This window comes from Pinus tabuliformis, chromosome 7 (genome assembly GCF_031772625.1).
Source record: "Pinus tabuliformis cultivar Carrire ecotype Pingquan chromosome 7, CPIR1, whole genome shotgun sequence".
Lineage (NCBI taxonomy): Eukaryota > Viridiplantae > Streptophyta > Pinopsida > Pinales > Pinaceae > Pinus > Pinus tabuliformis.
The window spans coordinates 2,026,584,031-2,026,602,291 of record NC_142293.1 but is presented as its reverse complement, the minus strand read 5'-3'; the positions used below and the strand labels follow the sequence as shown (position 1 = coordinate 2,026,602,291).

Sequence of the window (18,261 nt, the reverse complement as noted above, 5' to 3'; positions counted from 1 at the left end):
TTTAGATTCTGCTTGGTGTGACCTAGCAAATAACATTTGGTTACACATTGGGAAGTGTGCTTGATCTTCAAGAAAGTATACAAAGACCAAGAATCTGCAATCAAGACAACTCACAACAAAGCACATCAGTAGTACCTGCACCAGATATGTCAGAATAATCCAAAAATCAACTGAGCAAGAAACATACTGAAAAGAAATGCATAAATAAAATGCTGAAACCAAAAGCAAGAAATGAAATGCAAGCAGGGTTAGAAATACATTACAGAATGCCCTTGGGCATCAGATGTTTTTGGTGAAGAACAATTTCAACATTTGCCCATTTGCAAGCAAATCAAGTGGTTCATTGTCAAGTGTGCTCAGGTGAAAAGAATTCTATCCTGCGATATCCCTGATGAGATATGGTCCAAGCCATAAGCTATCAAACTTCCCATGCTTCCTGGTTTCTCCCTTCTTCTATTGCAAAGTAATACCATGTCACCCTTTTGAAGTGGCCTCTGTCTTGAAGATTTATCAAAATTCCTCTTCACTTTTTTGGTTTTCTTTTTTTAAATCTTTGATTAAATGCTTTCCGTCTGACTTCATCCAACTCAATTATCTGGTCAATTCTGTGCTACACTGCATCTTTGTCTGAAGTGAAATTTTGAAGGTGCTGATACACTGGAAGTCTCAAATGCACTGGATATGACCCCTGTAAAACTTGCCCCACTGAATATGACCCTTGTAAAGCTCATCCCTCTGAATAGAAAATCAGCCATATAAACAGTAATTCGTCCTCCTAGTAATGCCAAAAATTTCGGCCACCTGTAGCAATAAATTTTGGCCTTTTTCCCACAAACAATTCCTCAGCACAGGACTCGGCCCTAGAGAAAAAGAGGACTGGCCTCCTCATGGAATTTGGCCCTCAGTGAATTTGCAATTTGGCCTCCCTTCTCTTATAGTCAATGCGGTCCCTTCTTGAGTAGATTTTTGGCCCCTTTGAGTGAGCATGGCTCTCTATAATTTGGCCCCTTCAGTCACATAATTCGGCCTCACCATGAAATCGACCTCCTTGGTTATGGGGCTCTTCCTGCAACCAAATTATCTCCGGAACTCCTGCAAGAAGATTTGAAAAATATGGCAATTGGAAACCCAACTGGGGTGGCAAAGAATTCCACTGAAATTGGGGACCAGCTAGGGTAGCAATTAAATCTACCGAAACTGGGTTGAGGATCTCCCTTGAAACCCTCTGGTTGAACTTGCTTGAGCTCTACTTCAGCTGCAATTAGAAATGGTAAGTTAGGATGATTCACAAATGAGCTCCTTTCCCCTTTTTATAATTTCCCATTGAGCCATTCTAGAGTTTCTTTTAATTTATTACTGAGTTGACCTGTTTGCAACTTTTTACCAGAATATAAGATACCAAAATTACCTCTTTGCCAAAATTGATAAAAAAATGTCAAAAATATGTAAAATACACTTCTTGTTCAAAATGATGGGGACATTACAAAGGAGCATTCCCAGATATTGGATTTGGTCTCTGGTCTGCCACAATTAATTCACTTGTCTCTGGCCTCCTGACTGGCTACAGTACACCGCCAGTTTTTTCATAAGATGGCAGTTTAGTGATATATATATATATATAATTTCAATTCACTTAAAACATGTGAAATTTCACTGCTCCCCCATTCCAGATGCCAATACAAGATAGGTGTAGATATGCATAATAATCTTATTCATGTTCCCACTGTATAGTGTTATTCATGCTTTTTTCTTTTTTGCTTTTCTATAATTGTTATGCTCTTTATGCTAATTTCTTCCTTTTACATTTTTTGTGTTTCAGAAACAGAAGACTGTTGGTCGAATAAAAGTTCTACTAGATACTGTACCTACATACAGGCTGGCTGATATTTTTGTAGCTATATTTGAGGTGAGCTTTGAGGAGCAGCTAGCAATGCTGGATGCTGTTGATTTGAAAGTACGTCTGACAAAGGCCACAGAGCTAGTCAACAGACAGTTACAGGTCAGGCATTGTAGTGTTTTATGTATTTCAAACTTCAGTGGCAATAGGTGATATAAATGGATGAGCTGTTTTAGTCCCACATTTATGTGCAGTTCAGTAATGTATGGCTATTAAACTTCAGCTGGAGTTTGAATTTTTAGTATTTCTAGTGCAGGGTATAGACTTATCTTGTTTAGGCAAATTATGGCATGTTTTCTAATAAATAGTGAATACAGATATGCTGGTTTGAGATGATGTGTCCTTATTCAGTTGCAAATTCCATTTCTATCATAATGATATTGACTTAGATAACGTTATTATAATGTGGCATGGAAAAGACCATACGTGTGTAGCAGAGAAAATATCACAAAAAGTTGAGGGGCAGTTGTCAAAGTCTCAAAAGGAATTTCTTCTTCGACAGCAGGTTATGTCTTTAACATAAATCTTTCCTGTCCCTTTATCTGGAGATTCTTGCTGCAATTCTAATGTTGCTTTACGTTTTTTTATAAATTTTTTCGATGAAAGTTTTAGTTAAAATTTCTCAGTACGAGTAAATTTTTGTGGATTATAAATTGTTTTTTATATGCTGTAGCTCAATGCTTGTTAACGTTTTGAAGGACTCAACTCTCTTTTCTTGTCTTGGATGAAGGTTGTAATACTCTGTTCTTGTCTGGGGATTCCCCATGCCTGCTTTTGCTTTCTAGCTTTTCTATTTTTTCTTTTGGTTATATTTTGATAACTTTTGGTATTTTTCTGTCATCCTTTTCAATATACCATCACACCAGCAGCCAGCAAACCTTTAACATAAAAAATGCTTCATCTGCACCCTCTTGCGCCTATGAACCCCTGTAACCTGGCTTTCAGCAAATTCACATTGTATCTGATTTATCGTGCACAAATATCAAAAATTGTCTTTGTGGAAGCATCAATATTTAAATTAATAGTGCAACTACAAATATATTTCGTTAACAAATAAATGTCATTACAAGTGTGTTTACTGTTCAGAAAAGGGTGTATTTCAAACATGGTTGAAGTCTTTAATTTTCGAGTGGCTCCACGTTTTGAACTAATGTATTTCAATGTATTTCTTTATGGATTTCTTGTTTGCCCCCCTTAATCAGTACATCGCTACCATTCCTCTTTGGTTTGTGTGTAGGACACAGCACTAGGTTCTAACCATATCTAGTCCACACCATCTAGATAAACCATGGTATGAACTATTTTCTAGTGGATTGTGGTTACCATCAACAATGCTTTTAGCACAGGGATGGAGATGCCTTTTGCATAGACAGTCTACTATTGCCACTTATCGTTCTTGGTCATCCATGCAAATCATTCTTATTTTCTTTGAGCATATCATTCAGGAACATGATTAAAAAGCCTGTTTCCATTATTGTTGTTCTACTTCATGAAATTTTGTATGTAGAAATTGCTGCTATGTTTGACTTTTAATGCAAAATTGAAATTCAACCTCTTCCTAGAGTTTTCCCGCACCTGTGAATTTTTAGCCTTAGGGTTGTTATAAAATATAAATGAAACAGCAGCAACAAAAGACAATATTTCACTTCTCAACAACCTCAATCCACCACGCAATTCAAGAGAAATTGAAGTGTGCCAACAAGTTTCAGCTCTCTAGGGCGATTTTTTCATGCATAAAATAACATCTGAATTTCACTTATGACAACTGTAAATATAGCAGAAAATCTACCCTATCTTCAGCATTAATCTTAAATCAGTTAACGATTTCAGCCTTAACTTATGCCAAATCAGTGAGATGTACAAGTGTTGGAAGAAAAAGATGGCTGAAATCAAATCTGCAATGTAGATAATTTTGGACTGCTGAAAACTTCATCTATATATATAAATATATATATATATATATATATTAAGTGCATATACATACCACATCCTTATAACATGTTTAGTACAACCCTTTAGCTCTCCAAAACCCCATCTAGGGAAAACCAATAATATACTAGCTTACATCAAGGCACTCCAACCAGCTAGCATCACACAAGCATGTTCTCTAGGGCAAGATGTTTCCTCTTATTTTTGTCTTTAACAAGTACAACCTAGAGTTTCATTTCAAAACCCTAATCTCCAAGTCTCCAAGGGATGAAACCCTAACCCTAGTATTCAAGATGCTTCAAGAAGCTCCAAGAAAAACTAGTAGTGACTCGAAAACATGACAGATAAAGTGCAAATGAGGGTGAACTAGAGAGAGGAACATTGGTGTGTTCCTCTTAGTCACACCATTAATAAAAGAGTGATAAATAATGAGAATAATATGATCATCTCCAACATCTTCACAAGAGTAAACCCAAGTATCTCACTGCTCACAAGACAAGGTTCCCAGCAAAGACACCCTCCTTCCCTTTCATAACTTCTCCTAGGGTTTACTCTTGAACTTTAGCATCTCACTCCAAGATGGAAAGTACAAAGAGGAGTACAATGAAGATGACTGAAATGACTCTCTTCTTATGAAAGGCAAGGGAGGCCAACAATACATATGTGGCGTAAACCCTTACAGGCAACATGCACTCATGCATGTGGAGTGCTACATTCCAAGGGTACACATGTCAAGATTCAAGGTGATGTTTTCTGCAAGCAAGACTCCGATTCAGGGTGCTCTATGAGATGTGTCCAAGACTCCAATACCACTTGTACAAGCCTCCAATGACACCAATGGTCTTCCTAAACCATGTACTCTATTGGGTCTTGTAATCCGTGCAACCCGATTTGATTGGCATACACAAAATTGTGAAATTTCTGGCTACCTAGAAGGTGCTATTAACCCAGTTAATTATTTCCTATTACTTGTTCACAAAAAATTAATTCTTTTGTTGGAAGTAATGAATAATAACATGAACAACACCATTCACAAAATAAAAATTGTAGCGAAATATACGAGAAACCAATCACACAATTGACACAAGTATTTTTGGACAAACATCCCTGGAAAAACCAAATGTGGGGAAAACCAGTTTTAAGCTCTGAGGGTTTTTATTATTATCTTAAACAAAAACTGCTATTGAGAAATTACAACTGCTTGCTTGACATTGGCAAAGCTTCGACAATATTTTATCTTCACTTCTGCTAATCAAATCAACCTGGAAAACCCCACGACTTCCCTTTCTGCAATTTGCATTGCCTCCAACAACTCACACTAGCAACTTGGCAACTTGCACTGGTCTTCTAACAGTTCGCACTATCTCCTGGCAATTCGCACTGCCCTCTGGAAACTCGATCTACCTCTTGGAAAACTCGATTTGCCCTCATGGCAATTCGCACCTCCTCTGGCAAACTTGCACTGGCCTCTAGAAGACTCGCACTGCCTCTCGAAAATAATCTCGGCCTCTACTCCTACGAATTTACTAAGCAACTCGGCCTCCTCTTGAAGCTCACAACCTCATTGGAAAAACTCAGCCTCCTGCAAAAAATACTGATAGCAAAAATCTTCGGAAAATCTTCTCTCAATCATTGTTGCTGAAACCCTCCTGGTGTCTCACTGAAAATCACCCACTCGATGTGTCTCCAAAGCTTCCCATCGATTCCCTTTATAATCTCTCATTCACAAATGAATGGCCACAATTAGAAGTTCACTTGATCCAATCAATGGCTAAGATCATCTTAGAAACTTTCCACAAGCTTCTAGAGGTAAATTGATCTTATCCCAACTAATGTCAATTAATTATTCACTTTCCCTAAGTTTAGACTTGGGAAATATTTAAAAATCACTAATTGACATAATTAAGATATTTTCCCTAGGTGAAACTTAGGAAAAATTACTCACTATCTTGTTGGTGAGGAAATCTTTTAGACTTTTCCACTATTTCTCTTGTTGAAATATCTTGAAATGTGCTAAGGGAGTAAGAATTTGGTATATGCTCTATCCATATTCTATTATGTGTTGTTGGGATGTTGGTTATGGATGCATTATGTCTCCATGCTTTATTAAATTGCATTTACATTTCATTTTGGGTGATTATAATCTTTACAATTGTTGGACTTCATTTGCTTTAGTGATCTCTTTAGTTACATTTCTGCAATTTGGGACAGCAAGGAAAGGGCATTTGCAACGTGAGTGTTTTAGCTTCAATCCTCAACTTTCCCCCAATAGGATAGCCTCCCATGAACCTTGATTTGACCAAATCTAGCCAATGAAAAAAAAACTCGACTCATAATAATTGTTTTGTTGGAACAATCTCTTTTCACCTTGGACTTTCTTGCACAAGTTCTAGCAATCCTATTCTAGGGAAGCCCCCCTTGAGCCAGAGGAGAGGCAGCCTAATTGAGAAGAGGGTTGGTGAGATGATAGTGTGCTCCCTCTTAGTTTCTTCAGATCCTTGCTTGATATTTAGGGCTTTTATCTCAAGAGGTGAGGGTTTGTGTGATAACAGGGCTCAACTCACTCTCCTTTAGTGCAAAAGCTCCTCCAATGGAGGGTGTTCTCCACCAAGCAACTGCCTACATGTGGCGAGTATGTAGAATGTCACCAAGCTGTTTGATGGTCTGCAACACCCTAAGGATGACTAATGTGCATTTCCCTAGTGAGGTCAAAGAGCCATTGAGTAAGCCATCTCCAATGTGCAAGTCCATCATGGAACTCTAGAGGATGATCATACACCATTTCCTCCCCCAAATCTCTTGAAAAACCCCCAAACAGTGTAAACAGTTTTGGAGTAACCCTGAATGCTAACACCATCTTTCTTGCTGTGAAGTACTTAGGATGCCTCTGTATATTTCATTATTCTCTATTTAATCGCCATACTATTTTCTCTCTGCTGCTGTTATGATGTTTTCCTAGTTGTTTAAAATCAGCGTCATGATTCAGAAGACATGTATCGTATCCTCTTGTGTATTTTGCTATTAAATCCACATTCTCATTCCATGCAAGAAAAAAACTAGGAGGCTCTTGTTTTTCTCTGTTTTAGTGGGCTTTGTTCTAGTGCTACTCTAGCTAGGGATATGACTGGTTTAATCACTGTACCAAGTTATTACTTTGATATATCAAAAATTTTTGCAAACGATTGAAAATTTGTACTTTGTGTTACAGATGAGAGCAATAAAGGAAGAGCTTGGTGACAATGATGATGATGAAGATGATGTGGTCGCACTGGAAAGGAAGATGCAAAGTGCAGGCATGCCATCAATTGTCTGGAAGCATGCTCAAAGAGAATTAAGGTGAAAATACCTTGACACTATATTTGTAGCTTATGTGCTTCTGGAGAGTGTGCAATTTGAACTGTTACTGTTGTTGACTACAGCAGTTACATGTCTTTTACTGTGTATATTAAATCCTTTGCTGCTATGTACTTTCCAGATAAGTTAGTATTATTTATCTTCAAATAATTTGGATGCAAAAACTTGTCACATACCGTGTTTCATAGCTGAATGAATGATAGATCGTATTGGTTCTGCTTTTTCCTTAAATTTTATGTTAAAACCCATTTTTCGAAGGATAAATGTGAATTTCTTTGTTGCAGATTTTTTATGAATGCCATATTTGCTCATTCTTATGCTGCTAATTTATACACCTTTGTAATGCTTCTAAGCATTTTCTTGTTTTGATTAAGGCGATTAAGGAAGATGCAACCACAGCAACCTGGCTATAGTATCTCTCAGAGTTATCTAGAACTGCTGGCTAACTTGTCATGAAAAATAAGTAGTGAATGACACAAGATTGATCTACAGGTGGTGAAGGAACATCTTGATAGAGCACATTTTTTTCAAAGGAAAGTGAAAAAAATGAATTATTGAATACCTAGCTGTTCGGAAGGTTATAACTTATATCTAATGAAAATACACCAATATATCAGTTATTACTGATTCATGTCAATATGTGGAGTTTACTTGCTATCCTATAGTTTCATTATTAGATATTTCTATGACACTTTGTAATTTGGATGACATGATGTGGCAGCTAAACCAGATGCAAGAGGTCCTGTGCTGTGCTTTGTTGGTCCCCCTGGTGTTGGCAAGACTTCATTGGCGTCATCCATTGCTGGGGCGCTGGATAAAAAATTTGTCCGAATCTCCCTTGGTGGTGTCAAGGATGAAGCTAATATAAGAGGGCATACAAGAACATACATAGGAAGTATGCCTGGTCGTCTCATTGAGGGCTTGAAGGTTTCTCCCTCTCTTTTCTCTCTGTAGTTAGCTAATCACTGTCCACACTGATACGATGAATGCATGTGTGACTATATCATACAAGTTGTCACTTGTATCTAATCATGAATGCTGGAATGAGTTTTAGATTTTATTTTTTATGAATTCAAATCATATGTTTTATCTTTTCCGTGAATATGATGTTTCTGTATATCTTATCCCAGTTTTACTATTTTAATATGTCGGTTATTACTTGAGCTAAACCTTAATGTTTGGTATACAAACACAAAAAAACTGATCGGTGTTTAATTCATTTTCCATTTTTATGTATGCTTTTTTATCTGGTCAGGTACGTCCCACTGTATGCAGCTTCATGGACTATGACATTATCCATGCACTATAGTTTTAAGCATTTTGTTAGACTTTCTCTAGTCTAAGGGATTATATAGTGGCAAAATGCTTAAGGTTCTCTTATGGTTTCATAAGAGAAAAACACTCAATGGACATGAAGTATGTGGGCAAAAAGCAATTCTATATTTGGGAATTCACCCTTCTAGTTACAAAAATTGAAGGGCATGACAAAAAAAACAACCCTGGGCTGCCATATTCATCAACTTAAAACTACTGGCTAAATTAACTAACAAGACCTAAGAAAATGAAGAACTGTAGGAATTTAGCATGTACAAATGTATACAATTGAAAGCAATGGTGAAGAAAGTAGTAAATAAACTCTTAGCATTAATGTTGCAGCCAATGCATTCCTTTTGTTGATTATAGAATATAGTAGCATTGGACAGGTACTTCCACACATGTCTAAGTGTCTAGACACATGGAAGTATCCAGAGGATCCTTTCACCTTTGCAAATTACTTTAATTGAAGGAATAATTAAAGTAAATGAAATGCAAAGGTTATTTGCATTAGTGAATTCGATGAATCTCAACTGATTTTAAGTGAAGTTGAGATCTAATCTCAACCATCAATCACTTTGGAGATTAGGGTTGTGGATTTGGTCAATAATTCTGTTAAAATTGGCAACTAGGGCCAAACTCCATGTGGATCACCTTATTTATGGCTTCTAATATTTTTCCTAGATACCTCTCATCGAGAGGTGTAGGATTGATCTAAAAATCATCCGATTCCGAAAAGTATTTATGGAGATATGAATTTATTTTGATTATGGACAAATTGTCAAGGTCGGCCAACAAACTTATGTAGGCTTAGAAGCCCAACAATGATGTTTATTCAACCTCAACGTTTGCATATAAATACAAGGAGCATTCTCCTCATTTGGACAATTTCAATTCACTCATCTTCTCTCTCTCTCTCCCCTACGCATAAAAGGAGCCTCTCTCTCTCTCACACGTGTGGCTGAAAGGAAGACGTCCTAGGGCAAGGAAGATGCAGAAAGGAGAACGCTAGGGCAGCAGGTCATCTCTTTGACCAGCGTTGACCAAGTGTTGACTTTCCATGAGTGCAGATTGGGTGTGGTTGCCTCTCCTAGGCACGCTGCAATTTTTGGCACAAAAATCGAGGTGATCTGACCTCTGGTTTGATCGGTGTCGACTGCCCTAGTTTAGGGCTGCAAATTGACTGAACTTTTGGGGCTGTTCAAGGGCTGTTTCTTCAGGCTATTCGAGGACAAGTTGACTAGAAATTGACCAAGTATTTTAGAGGTCAATTTCAACTAGTTTGACCAAGTTTGACTTCGCTGATCTAGGGTTTGCTGCTGCTGATATAAAATTACAGAATTCAAATTTGTACTATTTCTCTTTGCTGAACTATTGAAGATAAAAGAAGATTTGATCAAAGGGTCTCCCCGCATTGGGGTTTGTCCCTGGCTAGCCGCCACATCTTGTGTCTCTTGTCTTGGCTTGTTTTCTGTTGATCATTTAATGTTCTATCTGCACTTTACTTAATGTATATGTAATTGCTAATATGTGGCCAATAAGAAGAAAAAGTAAACTGCTCTAAGCATAGAACATAGCATAAATTAACATGGTATCAGAGCTGAGGTGAAGACAAAGCCCAAGCAAGAGCAATCACCGAAGAGAAGGTTGGCAAGGCTATCTTAAAGAAATCATGGGGTCCTCAACACACTTCCCTGCTGAAGACAAACTCTGTGAGAAGTCTGACTATCACGGATGGAAGATGTCTCTCGATCTAACATTAGAAGAGAAGGAAGTGTTGGACGATGTGACAGGCGGGATTATTGAGCCTCCATCAAATGCATCCGTCGCCGCTAGGAACAAATGGACCAAGGGAAAAGTCAAAGCAAGGAAGATCATCCGGGACTCTATCGACAAGCGCTTGGTGGCCTATGTTTCTGAGCTAAACACCTCCAAGGAAATCTACGATAAACTGGTGAGTTTATTTAAAGTTAATGATGCAAATCAAGTCTTGTTTCTTAGAAATAAGCTGAAGGAAATTAAGAAGGGCAAAGATGAGAGTATGCAAGCATATTTCTTAAGGATCACCGAGATCAAGAACGATCTCCTATCTATTGGGGAAGTAATTCCTGACAGGGAAATGACACTCACAACTCTTGGAGGACTGCCATCTGAATGGTATATATTCAGGACTACTCTTCTCAACAATAACGTAATTCCTGGATTTGAGGAATTAATGGCCAAATGCATTCAAGAAGAAACGAGGATGGAAGAGCAAGAAATGCCCGTACTTAAAGGTCATCCCTTTGCCTTTTCTTCTCATACTAAAAGAAGAAACAATTCCGGGGCTAAATTCAAAGGAAAGGCTGGACCAAAGGGTGGAAGAAAAGGACAATGTTACAATTGCAATAAAATGGGTCACTATGCAAGGGAGTGCCCTGATAAAAGGGACTCACACTGGGACGATGATCAAAATCCCTCTCAAGGCAATCAAAGGAATGGCAGGTCAAATGGCAGAGGTAAAAGAAGTGCCAGAAATCAAGGAAGAGGACAACCATTCAAGAAGGCAAGAAATTTCAGGTATGAATCTAACACTGTTAACAATAAGCAAGATGAATATTATCTACCAGCAGCTCTATCTACTACTGCTCCCTCGGACTCGCTGGGAAATTGGCTTATTGATAGTGGTGCCTCAAGGCACTTCACTGGTTACAAAGAAGCTCTCTATAATCTGATAGAGAAGGAAACCAACCTGGAAATTGTTCTTGGAGATAATTCAAAATATCCCGTGAAAGGCATAGGAAATGTCACTCTTCAATTGAATCAGGGTAATACCATCTACTTACAAGATGTATTATATGTACCTGATCTCAAAAATAACCTGGTGTCCATTTCGACAATGGGAGACAAAGGCTACAAGGTGGCCTTCAAAGATGACAAGGTACGTGTATGGAAAAAGAACTTTAAAGATGCTTGTACTCTTGGGTTTCGATGTGATTCATTATATCAGGGCGGTGGAAGTCCACTAGGTGTCATGTCTTGTGACACATCTCTTCAGTCCGAACTATGGCATCAGAGGTTTTCTCACCTTCATTATAAAGCTCTACCCGATGTAAGAGAAATGGTGACCAGGATGCCCGAGTTCAGATTAGAGCAAGAAGGTGTATGTCCAGGATGTGCCGAAGGGAAGCTCAAAAAGGGACCATTCCCCTCAAGCCAAAGCAAGACCTCTGATATATTGCAGTTGGTTCACTCAGACATATCTGATATGATGCCTGTGAACTCCTTGGGAGGATATTTATATTACCTCACTTTTACAAATGATTATTCTTGCAAGACTTGGATATACTTCTTGAAAAAGAAGGATGAAGTGTTCTCCTGGTTTCGGCACTTCAAAGCCTTGATCGAGAATCAAACCAAAAAGAAGATCAAGATCTTAAGGACTGATAATGGGACTGAATATGAATCCAATGAGTTTCATGACTTTTGCAAAGAGGCTGGCATTAAGAGGGAGACTACTACACCATATACTCCTGAACAGAATGGTGTGGTGGAAAGGAAGAATCGTACAATTGTGGAAGCTGTTCGTGCTATGCTCCATGATCAAAGATTTTCGAAGTTTCTATGGGCCGAAGCTACAAATACCGCCGTATATGTACAAAACCGGTGCCCTCATCAAGCATTGGGTTCCAAGACTCCGAAGAAATGTTCACCGGTAAGAAACCTGACGTATCTCATTTTAGAATTTTTGGAAGCCCTGTATATTTTCATGTGCCTAAAGAAAAAAGGAATAAATTGGGTGCATCTGGAAAGAAAGGAATCTTCGTGGGCTATAGCGAAAATACTAAGGGCTATAGAATCTATGTAGCTGGTCAAAGGGAAGTTGAGATTAGTCATGATGTCACCTTTGACGAAGATATGGCTCTTAGCAAGGTAGACAATCTTCCTACTTTAAGGGGATCTAAAGAAGCTGACATCGGGGAATCGAAGGAAAAAGAAGATGAGACGATGCCCGATGTGGAAGAACCTATGGATCCTATTGATCCTCCTCCGCAAGAGCCTTCCTCTTCTAGGAAGAGGCCTTCATGGCTTAGGGGGACACTTGATGATGCTGAAGGACACATTGCACCCCGAGGAACCTTCCGTGAAAGTAAGAAGCCGAACAAGTATCAGGGATACCTGACCATCATGAGCACGATCATCCAAAATGAGCCTTCGTCATTCACAGATGCCGTCAAGCATCAAGTATGGAAGGATGCTATGACCGAGGAATATGAGTCCATTATGAAAAATGATGTTTGGGATGTGGTCCCCAGACCCCAGGACAAAGCAGTTGTCACTTCAAAATGGCTTTACAAGATAAAGCATGCAGTTGATGGAAGTGCGGAAAAGTATAAGGCTCATTTTGTTGCTCGTGGCTTCTCCCAAAAGGAAGGTATAGACTATGATGAGATATTTGCACCTGTTGCCCGATATACCACCATCCGCTCGATCATAGCCCTTGCTGCTTCGCAAGGATGGAACCTACATCAGATGGATGTCAAGACTGCATTCTTACATGGTTTGATCAAAGAGGAGGTCTATGTGCCGCAACTTGAAGGATTTGAGATTTATGATCGAGAATCTCATGTGTGCAAGTTGAAGAAGGCCCTCTATGGGCTAAAGCAAGCACCCCGAGCATGGTATGAGAGGATCGATAACTACTTGATGAAGCTAGGATTCACTAGGAGTGAAGCCGACCCTAACCTTTACTTTAAGGTTATAGATGACAAGCCTCTCATACTGGTGCTATATGTTGACGACCTCTTTCTAACAGGTGCAGACCCTCTCATTCACGAATGTAAGAGGGAGCTGGCTTCTGAGTTCAAGATGAAAGACCTAGGACTTATGCACTATTTCCTAGGACTGGAAGTCTGGCAAAAACTAGGGGAGATTTTCCTATCTCAAGGAAAATATGTGGTGAAGATATTGGAGAGATTTGCATGGTGGACTGCAAGCCCGTAACTAACCCGATGGAGCTTGACTTCAAGAAGTTAAGCGGTAGTGCTGCTGGACCTGTTTTACGAAATGCTATCGAGTATCGTCAACTCGTCGGAGCATTAATGTTCTTGGTGAACTCCTGTCCGGATATATGCTTTGCAGTCAACACATTGAGTCAACATATGGTTGAGCCTCACCACTCACATTGGGTTGGTGCCAAGAATTTGTTGAGATATCTTCATGGCGCAATCACTCATGGGTTGAGATACACTGCCGGAGATGTGAGACTACTTGGATATACTGATGCTGATTGGGTAGGCAGTGTGGTGGATCGAAAGAGCACTTCCGGGCACTGTTTCTCTTTGGGATCTGCCTCAATATCTTGGCTTTGAGCACCGCCGAGGCAGAGTACATTGCTGCTAGCATGGCCTCATGTGAGGCAGTCTGGTTGCGAAAGCTCTTCAGTGAGCTGTTTGGATTTACATTGGATACCATCGTGATTTTGTGTGACAACCAGAGCGGGATCTGTTTATTAGAGAATCTCGTATTTCATGATCGCTCCAAGCATATCGATATCAGGTACAACTATATTCGAGATATGGTGCAGCGAGGAGCAATAAGGCTCCAACATATCAGTACAGATGAACAGGTCGCCGACATTTTGACAAAGCCCCTAGGAAAGGTCAAATTCCTGACTTTTTGAGAACGACTTGGTGTTGTTTAGAGACCCTCTTATGAGGGTCGAGTATGATGTATTAAGCTCTGGGAGCTCCAGGGGGCCGCGGGGTACTTCTTGGAGCGACATGTGACCACAGGGCGACTCACCATCCCCTGATGGTGCACTATGTACAGGGTAAAGGTTCAACCTTCCCCTGTGACACCCCGTGGCGACTATGGAACAGGATGATTAGTTCTCCTGTGGGCCAAGATGATTCGTTCTTCGTGGCAACTGTGGAACAGGATGATTAGTTCTCTTGCAGGCCAGGATGATTAGTTCTTCGTGGCATCCACTGGATAGGATAATTCATTCTCCTGTGGACAGGATGATTAGTTCTCTTGTCGAGGCATCCTACCCATGCAGTTTGGGACTCATGGGAAGTACCTCTCATTTGATCAATGAGCAGGGAAATGAGGATAGGGACCATAGTAGTACTATCGATGGACGCATCGCTGTATCTACCGTACTCCCTATGCTAGGATGACCTCCATTGATTTGGGATCAGTGAGAGTGGTTCACACTCTGAGACTGACTTCGGGTTAGTGGAGGATGGTATGATACATCCTTGATCATTTCTTCTTCTTCATAGTTCGAGCAGAGTAGAGCAAAGCAGAGCAGAGCAGAGTGGGTTCAAGCTGTACAGGACAATGCATTTGATGGATGGATAGTAGCGACAGTTTGACAGATTGCAGATGAAGTTCTCCCTAGTTGAGAGGGAGTGTTAAAATTGGCAACTAGGGCCAACTCCATGTGGATTACCTTATTTATGGCTTCTGATATTTTTCCTAGATTCCTCTCATCGAGAGGTGTAGGATTGATCTAAAGATCATCCGATTCCGATAAGTATTTATGGAGATATGAATTTATTTTGATTATGGACAAATTGTCAAGGTCGGCCAACAAACTTATGTAGGCTCAGAAGCCCAACAGTGATGTCTATTCAACCTCAACGTTTGCATATAAATACAAGGAGCATTCTCCTCATTTAGACAATTTCAATTCACTCATCCTCTCTCTCTCTCCCCTACGCATAAAAGGAGCCTCTCTCTCTCTCACACGTGTGGCTGAAAGGAAGATGTCCTAGGGCAAGGAAGACGCAGAAAGGACGCTAGGGCAGCAGGTCATCTCTTTGACTAGCGTTGACCAAGCGTTGACCTTCCAAGAGTGCGGATTGGGTGTGGTTGCCTCTCCTAGGTAGGTCCCATTTTTTGGCCCAAAAATTGAGGTGATCTGACCTCTGGTTTGACCGGTGTTGACTGCCCTAGTTTAGGCTGCAAATTGACTGAACTTTTGGGGCTGTTAAAGGGTTGTTTCTTCATGCTGTTCAAGGACAAGTTGACTGGAAATTGACCAAGTATTTTAGAGGTCAATTTCAACGTTTGACTTTGCTGATCTAGGGTTTGTTGCTGCTGATATAAAATTACAGAATTCAGATTTTGTACTATTTCTCTCTGCTGAACTATTGAAGATAAAAAAAGATTTGATCAAAGGGTTTCCCCGCATTGGGGTTTGTCCCTGGCTAGCCACCACATCTTGTGTCTCTTGTCTTGGCTTGTTTTCTGTTGATCATTTAATGTTCTATCTGCACTTTACTTAATGTATATGTGATTGCTAATTTGTGGCTAATAAGAAGAAAAATAAGTAAAGTGCTTTAAGCATAGAACATACCATAAATTAACACATGTATAAAAGAAAGGGTAGGATTGTTGATTTGGGGTAGCATCAGATGTGCTCTAGCCACGAAAATTGGTGGAGAGGCTAAAGCACATGAGATCTTCAATACCCATAAATGGTTTGGGTAGATTCTAAACATTTTGGGAGATATTAAAATAATTAATATTTTTAATGGAGTCCCTAAGTCTAAACTTAGGGAAAATAAAATATTAATGTGAATTAATATAAAACTGTGATAGAAGGGTCCAAAAGTCATGGATCAAGCCAGAGTTAATCTTAGCCGTTGATTAGGGACTTAATCTCGGCCGTTGAATTGTCAACGAGAAAAGTATAAGAGGATGCTTGAGGGTCACTTGGAGAATACACCGAGTTGATCAAGAATTCGATTTTCTGGGGTACGGCTTGCTGAGGAAATCGAAGGAGTGATCAGAGTTGCAGAGGAGGGGTAGTGAATACAAAAGCAGAGAGGCAGAGAAGGTACCTGGAGCATCAACGCAAAAGCCGGGAGAGAGGGACGCAGAGCCAGCGAGAGGCCACGCAGAGCCAGTTAGGGCCCAAGCAGAGGTAGCCAAGAGTTGCGCAGTGCTAGAGAGAGTCAGAGTGGGTGACGCAGAGGCTCTCGAGGCTGATGCAAGGCCTCCAGAGGCTGACGCAAGGCGAGTGGGGTGACGCTGGGCCAGAGAGGTTGACGCAGTCCCTAGAGGCAGACGCTAGAGATTTCGTGGGGCAGATTGGAGCTGAGAGTTGTGGGATTGTTCATCCGGGGTTTTAGCCGAAATATCTGTCTTCGATTGAGAGGTACTACTGCCGAGATCATTCTCTGTTGGGTGAGTCGGTTTGGCACCCAGATTGTATTCTGAAACTGCTTAATAATAAAACCCTTAGATAGTTGCACTGGTTTTCCTGCGTTGAGTTTTTCCAAGGACATTAGTCCAAAAACAACGGTGTCACTTGTGTGCTTGTTTTTTTCCTTCAGTTGATGATCTGTAATGTGTTGAGCATGTACTTGTATTTATTTTCAGTATTTACATGGTAAATAACTTGTTAATTAAACATAACAAGTAGGCATAAATAAATCAGAAAGTACATGAAGGATTTCTAACAGTTAGACTTAGAAATTCCAACATGGTATTAGAGCATGGTTGCAGATCACAGGAGAACTGAGGGCATCAGCTGAGCAGAGCAGCAACAACAGAAACAACTGTCTCGAGTGACAGAAGCTGTTCCTAGCGAAGAAGCAGCAAGGAAGGGGTGACGCAGTGCCTGCGTCATCAAGTCTGAGCCGGGAGGAGGATCAATGCAGTGGCAAAAGGGACCAATCCTGACCTATGCAGTGCCCGGTCATCTTTCTCAATCAGGAGGTGCGGATTTTGCTAGTGTCGGAATTGCATAGAGCCTAGAAGCTCTAACCTTTAGTTTGCTGAGGCATAGGACACTGTGGGTAAGTTGTGGAGTGAAGCTGGTGGGGTACTGTGGTCAGAATAGTACCTAACCGGGCAAGACCAAGGAGGAGGGAAATGTTGCCGAGGATTTCTAGCCAAGAAATCCGGATCAGTGGTGCAGCTGCACTAACGATCGGAGTGGGGGCATCTTGACATTGGCGGAGGGGTTTCCAGGAGGGAAATCGAGACTCAGAGGGAGTACACCGAGAACTTCCAGAAGGGAAGTAGAGGAACAGTGAAATGGCAGTGAACGGGTAAGAGACCAGGACAGACTGGACAGAGTCTCAAACTTCATAGTATGGAAGGCCAAAATCTTGTCCATTCTAGACAGGAATCGTCTCAAGCACTTCGCCTTGAAGACGATAGCGATCTCAGTTGACCCGGTTGAGAACGACAAGTACGAGGAGGCAATGGTGAGGGCCAAGAGCATCATCCTTGATGGGGTCAAGGACCATGTAGTGCCACATATTACCTAAAAGGAAACGACAAATGCAATCTGGGAGGTCTTGACGAAATTGTATCAGCATACTTCCGTGCAGAGGAAGATACTACTAGAAAATCAGCTGCGGTCATATCAGATGTAGAAGGGAGAACAGATCGACACCTTCCTTGGTCGATTGAAGGATATTCGGGATTAGCTGATTCCATAGGGGCCACATCGTATCAAGAATTGATGGTGAGGATAACCCTGAACACAGTCTCAAAAGACTGGGAGGTGTTTGTCCAGAGCATACTGGGCAGGTAGACCCTTCTAGTTTGGGAGGAACCATGGGCGGCTCTTCGCGAGGAAGAGATCAGAAGGTTGACCAAGGCGGGAAGCAACGACAAGGGGGTTAGAATCAAGGAGGAGGAAGAGGAGGATGTTGCCCTAGCATCTGATGGAATGCACGAGAATCAGAAGAAGAAGGACCTCTCCAAGGTCAAATGCTTCCACTGTGGGGAACTGGGTCACGATGTGAGCCAGTGTCCAAGGA

At 40.6% G+C, this 18,261-nt stretch overlaps 1 protein-coding gene across 1 annotated transcript in view; it reads left to right on the top strand.

The window, feature by feature from the left end:
• Positions 1 to 1,695: 1,695 nt before the first annotated feature.
• Positions 1,696 to 18,261, top strand: part of LON2 (lon protease 2) — a 262,278-nt gene continuing 245,712 nt past the window's right edge. Inside the window, 7 exon segments of the mRNA XM_089455421.1 lie at positions 1,696 to 1,725; positions 1,820 to 2,012; positions 2,332 to 2,402; positions 7,035 to 7,162; positions 7,555 to 7,729; positions 7,731 to 7,759; positions 7,903 to 8,107. Coding sequence (XP_089311547.1) covers positions 1,696 to 1,725; positions 1,820 to 2,012; positions 2,332 to 2,402; positions 7,035 to 7,162; positions 7,555 to 7,729; positions 7,731 to 7,759; positions 7,903 to 8,107 — 831 coding nt within the window.